The sequence below is a fragment of the Pristis pectinata genome, chromosome 2, assembly GCF_009764475.1.
Source record: "Pristis pectinata isolate sPriPec2 chromosome 2, sPriPec2.1.pri, whole genome shotgun sequence".
NCBI lineage: Eukaryota > Metazoa > Chordata > Chondrichthyes > Rhinopristiformes > Pristidae > Pristis > Pristis pectinata.
The window spans coordinates 2,186,292-2,207,189 of NC_067406.1; the positions used below are offsets into that span (position 1 = coordinate 2,186,292).

Consider the following 20,898-nt stretch of genomic DNA (forward strand, 5'->3'; position numbering starts at 1 on the left):
CGCTGGTGTCATGAAAGAAGTCCACTCACAAGATCACAAGACAAGGGAACAGAAGCAGGCCATTCAGCCCATCGAGTCTGCTCCAAGGAAAAGGGAAAAAAGAAATAAGAAATGGGGAATGGGGGAGAAAAAAAACCTATTCTAATCCCAATTTCTGACCTTATCCCCATATCCCTTGATACCCTGACTATTTAGATACCTATCTATCTCTTCCTTGAACGCCCCCACTGATCTGGCCTCCACTGCTGTACGTGGCAAGGAGTTCCACAAATTCACCACCCTCTGGGTAAAGAAATTTCTCCTCATCTCTGTTTTGAAACTGTACCCTCTAATTCTAAGATTGTGCCTTCTGGTCCTGGACTCACCCACCAAGGGAAACAGCCTAGCCACATCTACTCTGTCCTTTCCTATCAACATTTTAAATGTCGCTGAGGTCCCCTCTCACTCTTCCGTACTCCAGTGAGTACAGTCCAAGAGCCGACAAACGCTCATCATACGTAAGCCCTTTCATTCCTGGAATCATCCTCATAAATCTCCTCTGAACCCTCTCCAACGTCAGCACATCCTTCCTAAGATGTGGGGCCCAAAACTGCGCACAATATTCCAAATGAGGCCTCACTAATGCCCCGTAGAGCCTCATCAACACTTCCTTACTTTTATACACTATACCTCTCGAAATGAATGCCAACATAGCATTCGCTTTCTTTACCACCGATCCGACCTGGTGGTTAACCTTTAAGGTATCCTGCATGAATACCCCAAGTCCCTTTGTACTTCCGTACTTTGAATCTTCTCTCCTTCTAGATAATAATCTGCCCGCTTATTTCTGCTTCCAAAGTGTACAACTGCACATTTCTCAACATTGAATCTCATCTGCCCATTCTCCTAAACTGTCTAGGTCCCTCTGCAACCTTCCTATCTCCTCAATACTCCCTACTCCTCCACCTATCTTGGTGTCATCCGCAAACTTAGCCACAAAACCATTTATTCCATCATCCAAATCGTTAATGTACAAGGTAAAAAGGAGCGGTCCCAACACCGACCCCTGCGGCACACCACTAGTAACCGGTAACCAACCAGAACGAGATCCTTTTATTTCCACTCTTTGCTTCCTGCCATCCAGCCAATGCTCCACCCATTCTGTTATCCTACCCGTAATACCATGACCTCTCATCTTATTAATCAGTCTCTTGTGAGGCACCTTATCGAAGGCCTTTTGAAAGTCTAAATACACAACATCTACTGCCTCTCTCTTATCCACCCTACCTGTGATTTCTTCAAAAAACTCCAATAAGTTGGTCAGGCAGGATCTTCCCTTCACAAAACCATGTTGGCTGGGACCTATCTTGCCTTGCGCCTCTAGGTATTCCGTAACCCCATCCTTGAGGATAGATTCCAATAATTTTCCCACCACTAACGTCAGACTAATAGGTCTGTAATTTCCTTTATGCTGCCTCCCACCTTTCTTATACAACGGAACTACATTTGTGACCCTCCAGTCCTCCAGAACCATGCCGGAATCTATCGATTCCTGGAAAATTATCACCAATGCCTCCGCTATCTCTAAAGCTACCTCCTTCAGAACCCGGGGATGCACCTCATCCGGTCTGGGAGACTTATCAGTCTTTAGCCCATTTAGTTTTCCTAGCACCTTCTCCCTAGTAATCTTAACTGAACTCAGTTCCATTTCGTAAGACTCCTGACTAACCGGCACATTGCTGATGTCCTCCACGGTGAAGACCGATGCAAAATATTCATTCAATTCCTCTGCCATCTCACTATCATCCATTATAATATATCCTGCACTGTTATCAATTGGTCCTATATCAACCCGTGTCTCTCTTTTACTCCTTATGTATTTAAAAAAAACTCTTAGTATCCTTTCGAATGTTATCCGCCAACTTCCTTTCATAATTCATTTTTTCTTTCCTAATGACCTTCTTAGTTTCTCTCTGCAGGTTTTTAAAAGCTTCCCAGTCTTCTCTTTTCCCATTAATTTTTGCTTCTTTGTACGCCACCCACTGAGTACTTGCTCAATCATTACAATTGTATCCTCTCTTCCACTGGCAGCCATGTCTTCAGATATCAAGGTCCCAAAATCCTCCCTACACCTCCCCAGCTCTCTTTCATCCCCTTTGAAATCTCTGTAGCGGTTAGTGCAATGCTATTACAGCGGCAGCGTCCCGGGTTCAGTTCCGGCCGCTGTCTGTAAGGAGTTTGTACATTCACCCCATGTCTGCGTGGGTTTCCTCTGGGTGCTCCGGTTTCCTCCCACATTCCAAAGACGTACGGGTTAGGAAGTTGTGGCCATGCTATGTTGGTGCCAGAAGCGTGGCGACACTTGCGGGCTGCCCCCAGAACACTAAGCAAAAGATGCATTTCACTGTGTGTTTCGATGTACATGTGACTAATAAAGAAATCTTATCTTATCTCAGTCACCTTTCTCATATAGAGTCGTACATTACGGAGAAAGGCCCTTCGGCCACACGTGTCCATGCCGACCAAGATGTATATTCACGCTAATCTAATTTCCTAGCATTTGGCCCATATCCCTCTAAACTCTTGGCATCCATCTACCTGCCCACATACTTCTTAAATGTATCTAATGTACCTGTCTTAAACTTCCTCTAGCAGCTAGTTCCACATTTCTGCCACCCACCATTCCCCTCAGGTGCTTATCAAACCTTTCACCTCTAACCTTAAAACTATGTCCTCTAGTTTTCAATTCCCCAACGCTGGAAAAAAGGCCTAGCTATGCCCCTCATGATTTGATAGGCCTCTACGAGATCACCCCTCAGTCTCCATGCTCTAAGGAGTAAAGGCCCAGCCTGTCTAACCTCTCCCTATAACAGTCAATATGTCTGTTAAATAGATTTTGGATGATGTCCCTGTGCAGCCTTAAGGAGTTAGAATCTGTGACGCACTGTCTGAGTGGGTGGTGGAGGCAGAGACCCTCACAACGTTTAATAAGTATCTAGATAAGAACTTGAAGTGCCAAGACATAGAAGGATATGGAGTAAGTGCTGGTAAATGGGATTAGTAATAGATGGTCACTCTATGATTCTATGCTCTGGTTATGGACACTGTGCTATAGGGAAAGTTTAAAATTTTGTAAACTTCTATCAGGTTTCCCTCTCAGCCTTCTCCAACAAATGCAGCCTATCCAGTCTCTCCTCATATCTGAGACATTCCATCCCAAGCAACACCCTGGCAAGTCTCCTGTGTACCTCTCTAAAGCAATTACATCCTTTCTATATTATAGCGGCCAAAACTGCAAACAATATTCCAGATGTGGCCTCACCAATGTTTTATAAAGCTGTAGAATAACTTCCCTGCTCCTATATTCTATGCCCCAGCTAATAAGGGCTAATATCATGTGGGTCTTCCCTATCAGCCTGGGTGTCACTATCAGGGATAGTGTTGGCTACACAGGTGGACAGGGATCCAAAACTGGAGGGCATAGGTTTAAGGCAAGAGGCAGAAGGAAACTGAAGAAGAACCTTCTCATCCAGAAGGTGGTTAAAATCTGGAACCCACTGCCCAAGCACAACATTTAAGAATCTGGACAAGCAGTTGAACTCTCAAGACATAGGCGGCTATGGGTCAACAGATGGTAAATGGGATTCGTACAGATGGTGCTTACTGGTTGGCATGGACATGGTGCATTGAAAGGCCTGTTTCTGTTGTACATCTCTGTGACCAAACCATAGCAGCACTTGGTCTGTATTTGGTCCATGCTCTATCACGGGCACAACGCTCCCTACCATCAAGGGCATCTTCAAGAGGTGGTGCCTCAAGAAGACAGCATCCATCGCTAAGGACCCTCACCATCTGGGACATGCCCTCTTGACGTTACTACCATCAGGGAGGAGGTACAAGAGCTTGAAGACCCACATTCAGTGATTCAGAAACAGCTTCTTCCCCTCTGCCATCAGATTTCTGAACGGCCCATGAACCCATGAACACTTGTTATTCTTTTTTTTGCATTATTTATTTTTGTAATTTATAGTAATTTGTCCTTGCACTGTACTGCTGCCGCAAAATAACTTTCACGTCATGTAAATCAGTGACAATAAATTCAATTCTGATGTTAGCTGCATCTATCACTTATTCACTTAACTAGAATCCCTTGCTGAGTTACCTGCTTAGCTCGCTGAACAATCGCCTCTCCCAGTGAGAAGCCACTCATGTTGGACAAGTGGGTCCCACTTCCAGGGCTGCTGGACTGGCTCAACTGCTCCTCCATGTTACGGGTTATTGGTGGCGTTGTTGCTATCACCTGCAAGACAACACATTGCAACTCCTTAAAAATACAGCCTGTCCAAAGCAAGGGAGGAGGAAAGGAGGTTGGGGAGCAAGAGAATAGAAATGCCTGGCTTAATGAAACAATCGTTCTTCGCATTAACTTAATCGTCAATTTATGCCCACTTATTCAACTTTCTCCAATATGCAGAAAACCAGAGAGAAAGTGAAACAGAAGGAAAACTAGCAAACAAAAAGAAAGTTGTGTCAAACATTTAAAAGACACTGGTTGCGTTCGAGATGATGTGTAGTGTCTAATTCTGAATGGATGTCAAGGTCTTGGAGATGGTGAAGAGGGGATTTACTGGGACTTCATTTGAGAGGGGGAATCTGGAACTGTTCTCAATGTACAAGGTGAAAAAAAAATCACAATAAAGAGAAAAATAGAAGCCATTTCCAGTGGCAGGAGGGTCAGTGAAAGGACACCAATTTTGGACTCTTGATCAATCAACATCTTTAATTACACCATTGCTGTTCTCTTATCTTCAACCCAGGATCTACAATTTCTTCTCTTCTTTCTGCCTTTAAGACCCTCCTTAAAACCAACTCACTAATATCTTGATTTACCCAGACGTAGGTGGATGGTAGGAGATTCAAGAGGCAATTGATGAGTATCTTAGACAATAGGTTACAGGGGAGAATGGGATTGATGGGAATTCTCCAAGAACTGGCACGGGCTTGGTGGACTGAATAGCCTCCTTCTACGTCATAAGAAAATAAAAATATATCTTGCCATCAAATTTTGTTAGATAACACTCCTATGAATGGACTTGTGGCACTTTACCATGCTAAGTGCTCTAGGTATATACAAATACTGTCTGATCGGCCAGGCCGACTCTTTGTAAATTGGCCTGTAACACTGAGCATCGTGGCTCACGTGAAAAAGGAGCTGGTGCAAACATTTACAGGCTGCGGGAAACATAAGAGTAGGAGGTCACTCAGTCCTGCTCCACCATTCAACGTGATCATAGATCGGCGGTGTTGTGGATAGTGTGGAGGGCTGTCGAAGTTTACAGAGGGATATTGATAGGATGCAGAGCTGGGCTGACAAGTGGCAGATGGAATTCAATCTGGAGAAGTGTGAGGTGGTACACTTTGGAAGGACAAACTCCAAGGCAGAGTACAGGGTAAACGGCAGGATTCTGGGGAGTGTGGAGGAGCAGAGGGATCTGGGGGTTCATATCCACAGATCACTGAAAGTTGCCACACAGGTGGATAGGGTAGTTAAGAAAACTTATGGGATGTTAGCTTTCATAAGTCGTGGGATCAAGTTTAAGAGCCGTGAAGTAATGATGCAGCTTTACAAAACTCTGGTCAGACCACACTTGGAGTACTGTCTCCAGTTATGGTCGCCTCATTATAGGAAGGATGTGGAGGCGTTGGAGGAGATTTACCAGGATGCTGCCTGGATTAGAGAGAGTATGGATTATGAGGAGAGACTAAAGGAGCTAGGGCTTTACTCATTGGAGAGGAGGAGGACGAGGGGAGACATGATAGAGGTATACAAAATATTAAGAGGAATAGATAGAGTGGACAGCCAGCACCTCTTTCCCAGGGCACCAAAGCTCAATACAAGAGGGCATGGCTTTAAGGTAATGGGTGGGAGGTTCAAGGGAGATATCAGAGGGTTTTTCACCCAGAGAGTGGTTGGTGCATGAAGTGCGCTGCCTGGGGTGGTGGTGGAGGCTGATACGTTGGTCAAGTTCAAGAGATTGTTAGATAAGCACATGGAGGAATATAAGATAGAGGGCTATGTGAGAGGAAGGGGTTAGATAGTCTTAGGAGTGGTTAGAAGGTCAGCACAACTTGGTGGGCCGAAGGGCCTTATTGCTCTATAGCTGATCATCCACATCAGGTCTGTCTTCCCCACATCATTTGATCACTGTAGTGTTAAGATATACATCCACCTACTTCTTATATTTAATGACTTGGCCTCCATTGCCTTTGCACTGTCCCCACACATCTCACCCCTCCTCAACCATCTTCCACCTTCTTCCCTCCGTGCTGCCTCCCCTATTCCCTCCCAGACATCTCAATGCTCCCACACCCCCTCCCCATTCCAATCCTTCCCCCCACCATCACCCACCCTCACCCCCAAAACTTCAATCATCCCACCCACCATCACTTGCACACCCCCACCACTCCAATCCTCCTGCCCTCCCATGCCCCATTTCAGCCAGCTCTCCCTCTATGCCAACCCTTCCACCCTCCTGCCCTCAAGCATTCACCCTTCTCTCCCTCTCGTCACCCACCCCACTCAGCCTGTCTCCTTCCCTCAGTCCATCACCCACATTTCCTTCTTCCCTCCCTCCACCCCTGTCCTCAATCAACCACCCACCCACCCTGGACCCCAGCTTCAGTGACTCACTCTTCCTCCCTCCCTCCGCATCCCATCCTCATCCACCCACGCTCCCTCCGCTGTCACTCACCCACCCTCCATCCACTACCCCTCACAGCCTCCCTCCATCTGCACCCCATCTCATCAGTCAGCCACCCTCCGCACCCCTACCCTGAGTCACCGTTCCTCCATCCTCTCTCATCCACATACCTACCTCCCCTCCCTCACTCTCTCTGCAGCCCTACCCTCAGTCACCCTACCTCCATACATCCTCACACTCCTCCACACACACCCACCTGCCTGCCCTCTCTCTCCCTTCCCCGCCCGACCCTGAGACACCCTTCGTCCACAACCTCCCTGTCACCCTCCCTCCCCGGCCCTCCTCCCAGTCACCCTCCTTCCCCTCCCCAGCCCTCCTCCCAGTCACCCTCCTTCCCCTCCCCAGCCCTACCCTCAGTCACCCTCCCCTCCCCAGCGTCACCCTCCCTCCCTCCCTCACTCCACCATCCCTATCCCAGCCCTCCCTCACCTCCCACCCAGCCCCGTCACCCTCCCTCCCCCCTGACCTCCCCGTCACCCTCCCTCCCCACCGACCTCCCCAGCCCCGTCACCCTCCCTCCCCCCCCGACCTCCCCAGGCCCGTCACCCTCCCTCCCTCCCTCCCTCCCCCCCCCCCGACCTCCCCAGGCCCGTCACCCTCCCCCTCCCCTCCCCGTCACCCTCCCCCTCCCCTCCCCGTCACCCTCCCCCTCCCCGTCACCCTCCCCCTCCCCTCCCCGTCACCCTCCCCCTCCCCTCCCCGTCACCCTCCCCTCCCCGTCACCCTCCCCCTCCCCTCCCCGTCACCCTCCCCCTCCCCTCCCCGTCACCCTCCCCGTCACCCTCCCCCTCCCCTCCCCGTCACCCTCCCCACCTCCCTCCCCTGTCACCCTCCCTCCCCTGTCACCCTCCCTCCCCTCCTGCAGCAGAGCCCGAGGCTGCCCTGATAACCAGGCCCAAGTCCCGCACGAATCTGCACCTCAAAGGCCACAGCAACGGTAATCCGGTGCCCGGGGACCCACACATTTATTGTGCTAATGACACATTTAACGAGCAACAGCGAGGCCTGTCAGGGACACCGAGCGCCGCGCTCCCTCACCCCCCCGCGCTCCCTCACCCCGCTCTCCGCCCGCTCCATCGCCAGGCAAACCGCACCGCGCATGCGTCCTACCGGCCCCAGTTCCTACTGCGCATGACCCTACCTCGCACTCGGCCCCACTGCGCATGCTCCTGCCGGGAACCGGGCAGCAATGCGCATGCTCCGTTGTTCGAGTGCCGGGCCGTCGCCAAGGACGCTCCGCCCGGCCGTTGGCGGGAAAGGCGAGCGGGAAGGAGGTGGGGACGCCCGCGGAGGCCGTCCGGCCCGTCTAGCCCGTTCCGCCATTCAGTAAGATCACGGCTGATCTGGCTCCACCTACCTGCCTTTTCCCCACAACCCTTAATTCCCCTGCTGTGCAAACATCTCTCTAACTGTGTGTAATGATGTCGTCTGCACTGCGTCCCTGGGCTGAGAATCCCACAGATCCACTGCTCTTGCAGGCAAGTGTGAGCTGTTGCATTTTGGAAGGACAATTCAAGGTGGTACAGACACTGAGGGCACTGAGGAGTGCGGAGGAACAAAGGGATCTGGGAGTTCAGATACATAATTCCCTGAAAGTGGCGTCGCAGGTAGACAGGGTTGTAAAGAAGGCTTTTGGCATCCTGGCATTTATAAATCAAAGTATTGAGTATAGGAGTTGGGATGTTATGGTGAGGTTGTATAAGTCAGTGGTGAGGCCAAATTTGGAGTATTGTGTGCAGTTCTGGTCACCTAACTATAGGAAGGATATTTGTAAGATTGAAAGAGTGCAGAGGAGATTTACTAGAATGTTGCCGGGTCTTCAGGAATTGAGTTACAGGGAAAGATTGAACTGGTTAGGACTTTATGCCTTGGAGCGTAGAAGAATGGGGGAGATTTGATAGAGGTTTACAAAATGATGAGGGGTATATAGCCAGAGTTAATGCGAGTAGGCTCTTTCCACCTGGATTAGGAGAGATAAGTACGAGAGGACATGGCTTTAGGTTGAAAGGGGAAAGGTTTAGGGGGGGAACGTTAGGGGGAACTTCACTCAGAGAGTGGTGGGAGTGTGGAACAGGCTGCCATCTGATGTAGTAAATGCGGGCTCACTCTTAAATTTTAAGAATAAATTAGATACATGGACGGGAGAGGTCTGGAGGGTTATGGACTGTGCAGGTAAACGGGACTAGCGGAATAAAGATTCGGCACAGACTAGAAGGGCCGAAAGGCCTGTTTTCTGTGCTGTAGTGTTCTATGGTTTTCTGGGAAAAGCAATTTCTCCTCATCTCCATCCTAAATCTACTCCCCCGAATCTTGAGGCTATGTCCCCTAGTTCTAGTCTCACCTTCCAGTGGAAACAACCTTCCTAGCTCAATCTTATCTCTCCCTTTCATAATTTTATATGGTTCTATAAGATCCCCTCTCATTCTTCTGAATTCCAGCGAGTATAGTCCCAGACGACTCAATCTCTCCTCATAGGCTGACCCCCTCATCTCCGGAATCAACCTGGTGAACCTCCTCTGCACCACCTCCAAAGCCAGTATATCTTTCCTCAAGTAAGGAGACCACGACTGCACGCAGTACTCCAGATGCAGCCTCACCAGTACCCTGTACAGTTGCAGCACAACCTCCCTGCTCTTAAATTCAATCCCTCCAACAATGACGGCCAACATTCCATTTGCGTCTTGATAACCTGTTGCACCTGCAAACCAATCTTTTGCGATTCATTCACAAGCACTCCCAAGTCCCTCTGCACAACAGCATGCTGCAATCTTTCACCAGTTAAATAATAATCTGATCTTCTATTTTTCCTTCCAAAGTGGATGACCTCACATTTACCAACATTGTACTCCATCTGCCAGACCCTTGCCCACTCACTTATCCTATCTAAATCTCTCTGCAGACTCTCCACGTCCTCCGCACAATTTGCTTTTCCACTCAATTTCATGTCATCAGCAAACTTAGATACACTACACTCGGTCCCCTCTTCCAAATCATTAATGTATATCGTGAACAGTTGCAAGCCCAGCACTGACCCCTGCAGCACCCCGCTCATCACTGATTCCCAACCAGAGAAACACCCATTTATCCCAACTCTCTGCCTTCTATTGGGTAACAAATCCTCTATCCATGCTAATACATTACCCCCAATTCCATGCATCCTTATCTTATGGATAAGTCTTTTATGCGGCACCTTATCGAACGCCTTCTGGAAATAAGACGTAGGAGAGGAGGAGAGGGGGTTGCAGATGGTGGGACCTGGAGGTGGGCAGGGAGTTGCAGATGGTGGGAGCCGGTGGTGGGGGGGGTAGTCCTGCCTAATTCCTGATCCCCTTATAGACATTGGTTAGCTGGGCCATTTTACGGGACAGTTATAATCAGATTAATGTGGTGTGGGACTGGAAAACAAAACAATTGCAGATACTGAAACAAAAACGGAAACAAAAATTCTGGAACCACTCAGCAAGTCAAACAGTGTCTTGGAATTGGTTTATTATTGTCACATGTACCTAGGTACAGTGAAAAACTTGTCTTGCATACGGATCGTACAGATCAATTCATTACACAGTGCATTGAGGTAGTACAGGGTAAAACAATAACAGAATGCAGAATAACAGTTGCAGAGAAAGTGCAGTGCAGGCAGACAATAAGGTGCAAGGTCATAATGAGGTAGATTGTCCACATCACACTAGGGAACCATTCAACAGTCTTATAACAGCGGGATAGAAGCTGTCCTTGAGCCTGGTGGTACGTGCTTTCAGGCTTTTGTATCTTCTGCCCGATGGGAGGAGGGAGAAGAGAGAATGTCTGGGGTGGGGAGGTCTTTGATTATGCTAGCTGCTTTACTGAGGCAGCGAGAAGTATAGACAGAGTCCATGGAGGGGAGGCTGGTTCCCGTGATGTGCTGAGCTGTGTCCACAACTCTGCAGCTTCTTGCGGTCTCAGGCAGAGCAGTTGCCGTACCAAACTAGTGTGCTTTCTATGGTGCATTGATAAAATTGGTGAGGGTGGAAGGGGACATGCTGAATTTCTTTAGCCTCCTGAGGAAGTAGAGGTGCTGGTGAGCTTCCTTGGCCGTGGCGTCCCTGTGGTTGGCCCAGGACAGGACAGGCCACATCTGCAGTAAGTGCTTGAGGCTGGACGAACTTCGGCTCAGAGTTGATGAGCTGGAGTCGCAGCTACAAACACTGCGCAGCATAAGGGAGGGAGAGAGTTATGTAGACACGGTGCATCAGGTGACAGTCACCCCCCTTAGGGTAGGTACATCTGAGGTTCAGGAGGCAGATAGAATGGTGACGGTCAGGGGAGGGAAGAGGAAGAAGAAGTCAGGCAGGCAGACAGGACAGAGAGCCCCGGAGGCTGTTCCCCTCAGTAACAAGTTTTCTGCCTTGGAAGCTGTTGAGGGGGATGACCTGCAGGGACCTAGCTGCAGTTACCAGGTCTCTGGCACTGGGGCTGGTACTGCTGCTCAGAAGGGAAGGGTGGGAAAGAGACATGCGGTAGTGATAGGGGACTCGATAGTCAGGGAAACAGACAGGAGGTTCTGTGGCAGTGAGCATGAATCCCGGATGGTATGTTGCCTCCCAGGTGCCAGGGTCCGGGATGTCACTGATCGGGTCCACAGAATTCTTGAGTGGGAGGGAGAGCAGCCAGAAGTTGTGGTCCATATTGGCACCAATGACATAGGTAGGAAGGGGGATGAGGTCCTGAAGAGTGAGTTCAGGGAGCTAGGCAGAAAATTGAGGAACAGGACCTCAAGGGTAGCAATCTCGGGATTGCTGCCAGTGCCACCTGATAGTGAAGGTAGGAATAGAAGGAGGTGGCAGATAAATGTGTGGCTGAGAAGTTGGTGCAGGAGGGAGGGTTTTAGATTTCTGGATCATTGGGATCTCTTCTCGGGAAGGTGGGACCTGTACAGAGAGGACGGGTTACACCCGAACCAGAAGGAGGCCAATATCCTTGCGGCGAGATTTGCTAAGGTGGTACAGGAGGGTTTAAACTAGTTTGTGAGGGGGAAGGGAACCGGAGGAGTAGGTCAGAGGAAGAAGGGAATGGGGAAAAGTTAGATCAAACAGGCAGAGAGGCTTTGGGGAAGGAGAAGCAGAATACAGGCTGTAAAAGTAGTAAGATAGATGGACTGAAGTGTGTTTACTTAAATGCAAGAAGTGTTAGGAATAAGGGGGATGAACTGAGGGCTTGGATAAGTATGGGGGACTATGATATCGTGGCTATTACTGAGACGTGTCTGACGTCAGGAGAGGAGTGGATATTGAATATTCCTGGTTTTTGATGTTTTAAGAGGGATAGGGAAGGGGGGAGAAGAGGTGGAGGGGTGGCGATACTGGTCAGGGACACTGTTACGGCTGTGGTAAAGATGGGTGTTGTAGAAGGATCATCTCTAGAGTCCGTATGGGTGGAGTTAAGGAACAAGATAGGAGCAGTTACTCTACTAGGAGTATTCTATAGGCCCCCCGGTAGCAGTAGAGATATAGAGGAGCAGATTGGCAGGCAGTGTTTGGAGAGAAGCAGAAATAACAGGGTTGTTATTATGGGAGACTTCAACTTCCCAAATATAGACTGGAACCTGCTTAGTGCCAAAGGTTTAGGTGGGACAGAATTTGTTAAATGTGTCCAGGAGGGATTCCTGACGCAGTATGTTGACGGGCCGACTAGAGGGAATGCCATGTTAGATCTAGTTTTAGGAAATGAACCGGGACAGGTGAAGGATCTATTGGTGGGTGAGCATTTGGGGGACAGTGACCATTGCTCCATAACCTTTAAAATTGTCATGGACAGGGACAGGTGCAGAGAGGACAAGAGGTTTTTCAATTGGGGAAGGGCTAACTACGAGGCTATAAGGAGAGAACTTGGGAGTGTAAATTGGGATGTCCTTTTTGAAGGAAAATGTACCATGGGGATGTGGTCGATATTCAGGGATCTTATGCAGGATGTTAGGGATAAATATGTCCCGGTGAGGCAGAGAAGGAATGGCGGGGTGAAGGAACCGTGGGTGACGAGAGAGGTGGAACGACTTGTTAGGGAGAAGAAGGTAACATACGTGAGGTATAAGCAGCAAGGTTCAGACAGGGCCCGTGAGGAATATAAGGTAGCGAGGAAGGAACTTAAGAAAGGGCTGAGGAGAGCTAGAAGGGGACATGAAAAGGCTTTGGCTAGTAGGGTTAAGGAAAATCCCAAGGCCTTTTTCAAGTACGTGAAGGGTAGGAGGATGGCTAGGGTGAAGGTAGGTCCGATTAAGGACAAAGGTGGGAGAATTTGCCTGGAGGCGGCGGAAGTGGGAGAAGTCCTGAATGAGTACTTCTCTTCGGTATTCACCAGGGAGAGGGGTCTTGATGATGCGGAAGGGAGTGCTGGTAGGGGTAATGTTCTCGAGGTTGTTGATATCAAGAGAGAGGATGTGTTGAAGTTGTTAAATAATATTAAGACAGATAAATCTCCGGGGCCTGATGGGATTTTCCCCAGGCTGCTTCGAGAGGCTAGGGAGGAGATTGCTGAACCGCTGGTAAGGATCTTTGAGTCCTCGTTGTCTACGGGGGTGGTGCTGGAGGATTGGAGGATTGCGAATGTGGTCCCCTTGTTCAAAAAAGGTAATAGGGATAGGCCAGGGAATTATAGACCGGTGAGTCTCACGTCTGTGGTGGGTAAGCTGTTAGAAAGGATTCTAAGGGATAGGATTTATGAACACCTAGAGAATCATGGACTGATTAGGGACAGCCAGCATGGCTTTGTGAAGGGAAGATCTTGCCTCACAAGCCTGATAGAGTTCTTTGAGGAGGTGACCAGGAAGATTGATGAGGGCAGTGTGGTGGATGTGGTTTACATGGATTTTAGTAAGGCATTTGATAAGGTTCCTCATGGTAGGCTTCTTCAGAAGGTCAGAGGCCGAGGGATCCAAGGAAGCTTGGCTGTGTGGATTAGGAATTGGCTTGCATGTAGAAAGCAGAGGGTTGTGGTGGAAGGAGTGCCCTCGGATTGGAAGGCAGTGACGAGTGGTGTCCCGCAGGGATCGGTTCTGGGACCTCTACTTTTTGTGATATTTATAGATGACTTAGATGAGGGGGTGGAGGGCTGGGTTAGTAAGTTTGCGGACGACACTAAGATAGGCGGTGTTGTGGATAGTGTGGAGGGCTGTCGGAGCTTACAGAGGGATATTGATAGGATGCAGAGCTGGGCTGACAAGTGGCAGATGGAGTTCAATCCGGAGAAGTGTGAGGTGGTACACTTTGGAAGGACAAACTCCAGGGCAGAGTACAGGGTAAACGGCAAGGTACTTGGCAGTGTGGAGGAGCAGAGGGATCTGGGGGTTCATATTCACAGTTCGTTGAAAGTTGCCTCACAGGTGGAAAGAGCAGTTAAGAAGGCCAATGGGATGTTGGCTTTCATAAATCGCGGGATTGAGTTTAAGAGCCGCGAGGTTATGATGCAGCTTTACAAAACTCTAGTTAGGCCACATTTAGAGTACTGTGTTCAGTTCTGGTCGCCTCATTATAGGAAGGATGTGGAGGCATTGGAGAGGGTGCAGAGGAGATTTACCAGGATGCTGCCTGGATTGGAGGGTATTGAATATGAGGAGAGGCTTAAGGTGCTAGGGCTTTATTCACTGGAAAGGAGGAGGATGAGAGGAGACATGATAGAGGTATATAAAATATTGAGAGGAATAGATAGAGTAGACAGTCAGCGCCTCCTTCCCAGGGCACCAATGCTCAAGACGAGAGGTCATGGCTTTAAGGTTATGGGTGGGAGGTTCAGGGGAGATGTCAGAGGGAGGTTTTTCACCCAGAGAGTGCTTGGTGCATGGAATGCACTGCCTGGGGTGGTGGTGGAGGCAGATACATTGAACAGGTTCAAGAGCTTGTTGGATAGGCATATGGAGGAACGTGAGATAGAGGGATATGCGGGAGGAAGGGGTTAGGTAGTGTGAGGGTGGTCCGATGGACGGCACGACACGGTGGGCCGAAGGGCCTGTTTTGTGCTCTATGGTTCTATGGTGATCTGTGGAGGCCCAGAGATGGTTAACATTTCAGGTCTGGGACTGAGAGTGCATGGAATACAAGAAGTAGAAGCAGGAGTAGGTCATTTATTCTCGTGCCACTTCTGCCATTCAATAAAATAATGACTAATCTTTAATTAGCACCACTTTTCTGCACTACACCATATCCCTTGACTCATTGATTAATGTTCCAATATAATCAGCAACTGAGCCTCTGTGTCCTCTGAGGTAGAGAATTCTAAAGATTCACCACCTCTGGGTGAAAAAAAATTCTTATCTCAATCCTGAATGGCTGACCCTTGTTTTGAGACTTCTGGTTCTGGATACTCCATTCAAACTTCTCTAACATGATATCCCTTAAATAAATCCATTTAGCCTTTGTCCAATCCTATTATTATTTTCGATGTGCCTTGTTCAGATATCTCCCCCCTACTAATGTCAGGCTTCCTGGTATATAACTCCCTATTTCTCTCTCAGTTCTCTGAAATATTGGGGTTACATTTACCACTGTTGTTTCAGGAGTCTGGTGTCAAGCCTGCAGAGAACATGGCCTGACCACCTCAGCATGAGCAGGGCCTCAGAGCTGGGGATATTGGTCTGGGAGTGGTCCACCCTGGATTTGGAGGATTTTGCAGGGATGGTGATGATGGTGCTTCTTCAGTACGTAGAGGTGTCCACTCTAGGTTTCCAAAGCATACAGCAGGTGAAGGATCACTGCTGCTTGGTGGACCATGAGCTTTGCATTGGGCCGTTTGTTCATGTGATCAAAGGCTGTGGTAGTGCAGTGTCTGCACCAGCTACAAAATGCACTGCAGTTATTCGCCCAGGCTGCTCCAATAATTCTTCAGCTCCACCACCGAGAAGGACAAGGGCAGCAGGCAAGGTTTCGACCCGAAATGTCGTCAGTTCCTTTCCTCCCACACATGCTGCTTCACCCACAAAGTTCTTCCAGCAGATTGTTTGTTGCACCACCTGCTGGTTCCCCTCCAAGTCACACAATGTCCCAACTTGGAAGTATATCGCATTTCCTTCATCGTCACCGGGTCTAAATCTTGGACCTCCCTCCCCAAAAGCACCGTGGGAGCACCTTCACCAGAAGGACTGCAGCGGTTGAAGAAGGCACCTTCTCAGGGGCAAAGGGCTGGCCTTGCCGGTCGCGCCCAGATCTTGAAAAATGGATACATTGAAAAGCAAGTCACAGATATCTGCCTTTGTTGAGAGATGTCTCGAAAGCAATCCACACTTCCAAGAGGCTGTTTGGAATATTTATTATTGGGGAGGTGGAGTGCCACAGGGGGGCAGGTTGGTGAAGAGCTCCAGATTTAGAGTGAGGCCCATCCTTGTGTGTACTTCACTGAAGGAAGTAATGAAGGCCTGCAGCAGACATCGACGTACGGTAATTCGGTGAGTGCACTTGAGGAGTTGTTTGTTCTAGAACGGAAGGAAGGAAGCTTGAACGGTTTCAAGTTCATCACATAAATCTGCTCCACTCCAACAGGAGACTTGTTAGGGGTGAGCCGCAGTTATTGTGCTGGAAGAGAGGTGGAGCAGTGGCATAATCCCGGCTGACTCCAGTCTACGTGGAGCCTTGGAGAGGGTTCAGAAGAGGTTTAGCAGGATTAGAGGGCATGAGGAGAGGTTGGACAAACTTGGGTTGTTCTCTCCGGAGCGGCGGAGGCTGAGGGGAGACCTGATAGAGATTTATAAGATTATGAGAAGCACAGATAGAATAGACAGTCAGATTTTTTTCCCCAATGTAGAAATGTCAAATACAAGAAGGCATGACTTTAAGGTGAGAGGGGGAAAGTTTAAAGGAGATGTGCAGGGAAAGTTTTTTTCACACAGAGAGTGGTGGGTGCCTGGAACGGGGCTGCCAGAGGAGGTGGTGGAGGCAGATACGATAGTGGTGTTCAAGAGGCTTTTAGGTGGAATGAATATGCAGGGCATGGAGGGATATGGATCATGTGCAGGCAGAAGGGATTAGTTTAATTTGGCATCATGTTCAGCACAGACATTGTGGGCCTGTTCCTGAGCTCTACTGTTCTATGTACACTGGGATTGGGTCTATGGTTAATCCATTGGCTAGAATCAGCACTGGTGTGTCATCGTGGAGTGGATGTAGAATGAATTTGAATAAAGGATTGAATGAAAGTTTCAGCAACAGATGAGTTGAGGTGAGTGACCTTTGGTGATGGGAGTCTTAACAATGCAGCAGAAGTTTGATCCAAAGCTGTTGTCAAGATCAGGATGCCCCCTCTGACAGTTGTTGGGGAGGGGTCAAGTGGGGGCTGGAGAATGGGTGTGGGCAGAGCATGAGCTCTTCTACAGAACGAGGCTGGACGTCATCACTGCCATGTTTACCCATTACACAAACAGACCAACTGTGGAGTTAGACATGGGCCTTTATCAGACAAAACCAACAAGCTAAATAAACTCGATCACTTCGTTACACAAGATGAATAACATTTTTTGTATCAGCCTGATCCACCCATCTGAACACCAGCACACTTCAGTGTCTGATTACTCAGTAGTCTCTAGTCTTCTGCCCACTTCTAGTCCTCTGCTATCTATCCACATTCCAGGGCTAATTTCAGCTTTTCATGAGTCAATTCTGTTTTTAAGTTAATGTTTGCTGTTGTTTCATCAGCATCTCCCCCCTCACTGGATCCCTCCATTCTGCCTTTCATCTATTCCCCTTTGGGCCACCTCCCACCACAGTCTTGGCCTTGCAGAGGATAATGCAACCTTTCCAATGGCATTCACAGCCTCTCTCCCCTCTGTAAGTCACGGTAGCTTCCTGCATCACTTTAAGATGCAGAGGTGCAGGCCGTGACTCCCACAGGGGCAGCTGTTACCAGAAGTGTTGATTTATTCATAAAATTTGCCAGATTACATGAGATATTGGCATATTGTTGTCAGTTCTGGTCACCACACCGGAAAGATGTGATTGAACATAGAACAGTACAGCGCAGTACAGAGACCCTTTGGTCCATAATGTTGTGCCGACCCATATAAACCTACTCCCTGATCAACCTAACCCTTATTTTCCTCATATCCATGTGCCTATCTAAGAGTGCCTATCATTCCTATCGTATGAGCCTATCTAAGAGTGCCTATCATTCCTATCGTATGAGCCTCGACCACCACCCCCGGCAGTGCGTTCCAGGCACCCACAGCTCTCTGTGTAAAAAGCCTACCTCTGACATCTGGTCAGATTTCACTGGAGAGAGGGGGGAGATTTAATAGGAACCTGAGGGGCAACTTTTTCACCCAGAGAGTGGTCCGTATATGAACAAGCTGCCAGAGGAAGTGGTTGAGGCAGGTACATTAAGAACATTTAAAAGGCACTTGGACAGGTTCATGGATAGGAAAGGTTTAGAGGGATATGGGTCAAACACGGGCAAATGGGACTAGCTTAGATGGGCATCTTGGTCGGCATGGACAAGTTGGGCCGAAGGGCCTGTTTCTGTGCTGTTTGACTATGACGTGGGCACAGTATTAGTTTTCCTTCACATGCACTCGTTGAGCAGACAGGTCTGGGAGTGTTTCCATGGGTTCTAACCCTCAGTGTGTGGCAGCTGTAGGGCCATGAACTGTAGTCTTTCACCATGGAGCCCTTGCAATGGCTGCAGAGTTTCAGCACCTCCCTCAGCAACAGTCCGGCACCTTGGAGTGTGCCAGTCTGTAGCACATAGTTCTTGACAGCACCCTGCACTGGAACCACATTTTGGGTGTGGTAGAGGGTGTCTTTCACCAAGGTGATGACATTTCGGTAGCAGCGTCTCATTGTGCGTCCCTCCCTCCATAGCTCACAGAGTCCTGTGTTACACAGGTGCTCGGGATGAACCTCGATGGGGTCCACTGCATCCTGTTCCAGAGCTTCTCAACAAACACATAGTCCACAACCAGGCTGACCACCATCTCGTCCACACGGCAGCCAACTCAAGGGCAGCATGCTTTGGGACTTAGACTGACTGTAGATGAAGTACATGATGGGGAGGGCCCCTCTCACACCTTCCAAACAAAGTCAAAGTCGAGTTTATTGTTACATGCACAATGTGTGCACAGGTGCAATGAAAAACTTACTTGCAGCAACATCGCAGGCACAGAGCATCAGATAAGCAGCATTCACAAGAAAAACATAAATTGAACATAAATCAAACACAATTTTTACAAGAACACAATTAAAACAAAAAAAAACAAGTCCATTTCAGGGCAAAATTATCAAAGTGGTCCCAGTGTTGCTATACTGAGGTAGTGATTAGGGTTGTGCCATTGGTTCAAGAACCGAATGGTTGAAGGGAAGTAGCTGTTCCTGAACCTGGTGGTGTGGGACTTCAGGCTTCTGTACCTCCTGCCCGATGGTAGCTGTGAGAAGATGGCACAGCCCGGATGGTGGGGATCTTTGATGATGGATGTTGCCTTCTTGAGGCAGCGCCTCCTGTAGATACTCCCAGTGGTGGGGAGGGATGTGCCCATGATGTATTGGGCAGAGTCCGCAACTCTCTGCAACTTCTTATGTTCCTGTGCATTCGAATTGTCGTACCAGACCGTGATGCAAACAGTCCGGATACTTTCAACAGTACATCTGTAGAGGTTTGTTAGAGTGTTCCGGTGACGTCTGTGTTATCAAATGCTTCTTAAATGTTGTGTGAGTCTCTGCCTCCACCACCCTCTCAGGCAGTGTGCTCCAGATTCCAAACCCCCTCTGGCTAAAAAAAAATTCTTCCTCAGATCCCCTCTAAATCCTTTACTCCTCACCTTAAACCTATGCCCTCTTGTCTTAGCCACCTCTGCTGTGGGGAAAGGTTTCCCACTATCTACTCTATGTATAATTTCGATTCCCTCCATCAGGTCATCCCTCAGCATCCTCTGTTCCGAGGAAAACAAACCCGGTCTATCCAGTCTCTCCTCAGAACTGAGACACTCCATCCCTGGCAACATCTTGGTGAATCTGCTCTGCACCGTCTCCAGTGCAGTCAAATCCTTCCTGGAGTGCGGTGACCATAATATTCCAACTGTGACCTGATCAATCTTTTGTAAAGTTGTGCCAAGATCTCCCTGCTCTTTATATTCTGGCCCTGGCTAATGAAGGCCAGTATCCCATATTCCTTCTTCACCACCCTATCTACCTGCGCTGTCACCTTCAGGGGAATTTATTACAAAAGAAAGGAGGTAATACTTCATTTTAATAGGGCATTGGTGAGCCATATCTAGAGCACTGTGTACAGTGTTGGTCTCTCATTTAAGGATTGGTGTTAATGTACTGGAAGCAGTTCAGAGAAGGTTTACTAGACTGATACCTGAAAGAGAGAAGTTGTCCTCTGAGGGGCTGGATGGGCTAGGTTTGTTTCTGTTGAGGTTTAGGGGAACGAGAGGGGACTTGTAACATTTTGATTGGGTGGATGTGGAGAGCACGTATCCTCTTGTATGAGAATCTAGATCTAGGGAATCACTGTTTAAAAGTAGGGGGTTACCAGATTAACACAGCGATGAGGGAAAATATTTTCTGTCAGGGACTGGTGTGTCTTAGGAACTCTCTTCCCCAAAGGGTAGAAATGGAGTTTTGAATATTTTTAAGGCTGGAGATGATAGATGCTTGATAGAAAAGGAGGTGAAAAGCTACGATGGGTCAACGGGAATGAAGAATTCAGGTAACAATGAGATTACTAAATGTCTTACTAAATAACGGAGAAGGATTAAGGGGCAAAGTGGGCGACCTTGCTCCTCCTTTGGATATTTGTCTGCATGTGTTATTCATCTAGAATGCTCCATATGTTCTGCAAGACCATGAAATATCAACAGGTGGCACTAGTATGGAGTTCTTGCTGCAAACAAGATTGAAGCAAAATTTATTTTTGAGGATAAAAAATAAATCTCCAGAGATATGGTAACAGAGGCCTTGTATACGTAGAAAAACCTACAGCACAATTCAGGCCCTTCGGCCCACAAAACTGTGCCGAACATCTCCCTACCTTAGAAATTACTAGGCTTACCCATAGCCCTCTATTTTTCTCAGCTCCATGTATCTATCCAACAGTCTCTTAAACGACCCTGTTGTATCCGCCTCCACCACCGTTTCTGGCAGCCCATTCCACACACTCACCACTCTCTGACTAAAAAACTTACCCCTGACATCTCCTCTATATCTAC

At 48.5% G+C, this 20,898-nt stretch overlaps 1 protein-coding gene across 5 annotated transcripts in view; it reads right to left on the reverse strand.

Moving 5' to 3' along the window:
• alms1 (ALMS1 centrosome and basal body associated protein) overlaps nt 1–7,832 on the reverse strand; it is a 54,999-nt gene extending 47,167 nt beyond the window's left edge. For 4 of the 5 annotated variants that reach the window (XM_052010390.1, XM_052010389.1, XM_052010388.1 and 1 more), the window contains exons 1-2: nt 7,797–7,832; nt 4,142–4,279 (exon numbers count right to left, since the gene is read on the reverse strand). In XM_052010390.1, the coding sequence (XP_051866350.1) occupies nt 4,142–4,279; nt 7,797–7,817 (159 nt within the window). In that variant the 5' untranslated portion in view covers nt 7,818–7,832. Of the gene's footprint in view, nt 1–4,141; nt 4,280–7,796 lie in introns of those variants that run through there. The other variant, XM_052010391.1, reaches the window with a different exon arrangement.
• Between the last annotated feature and the right edge of the window lie 13,066 nt (nt 7,833–20,898).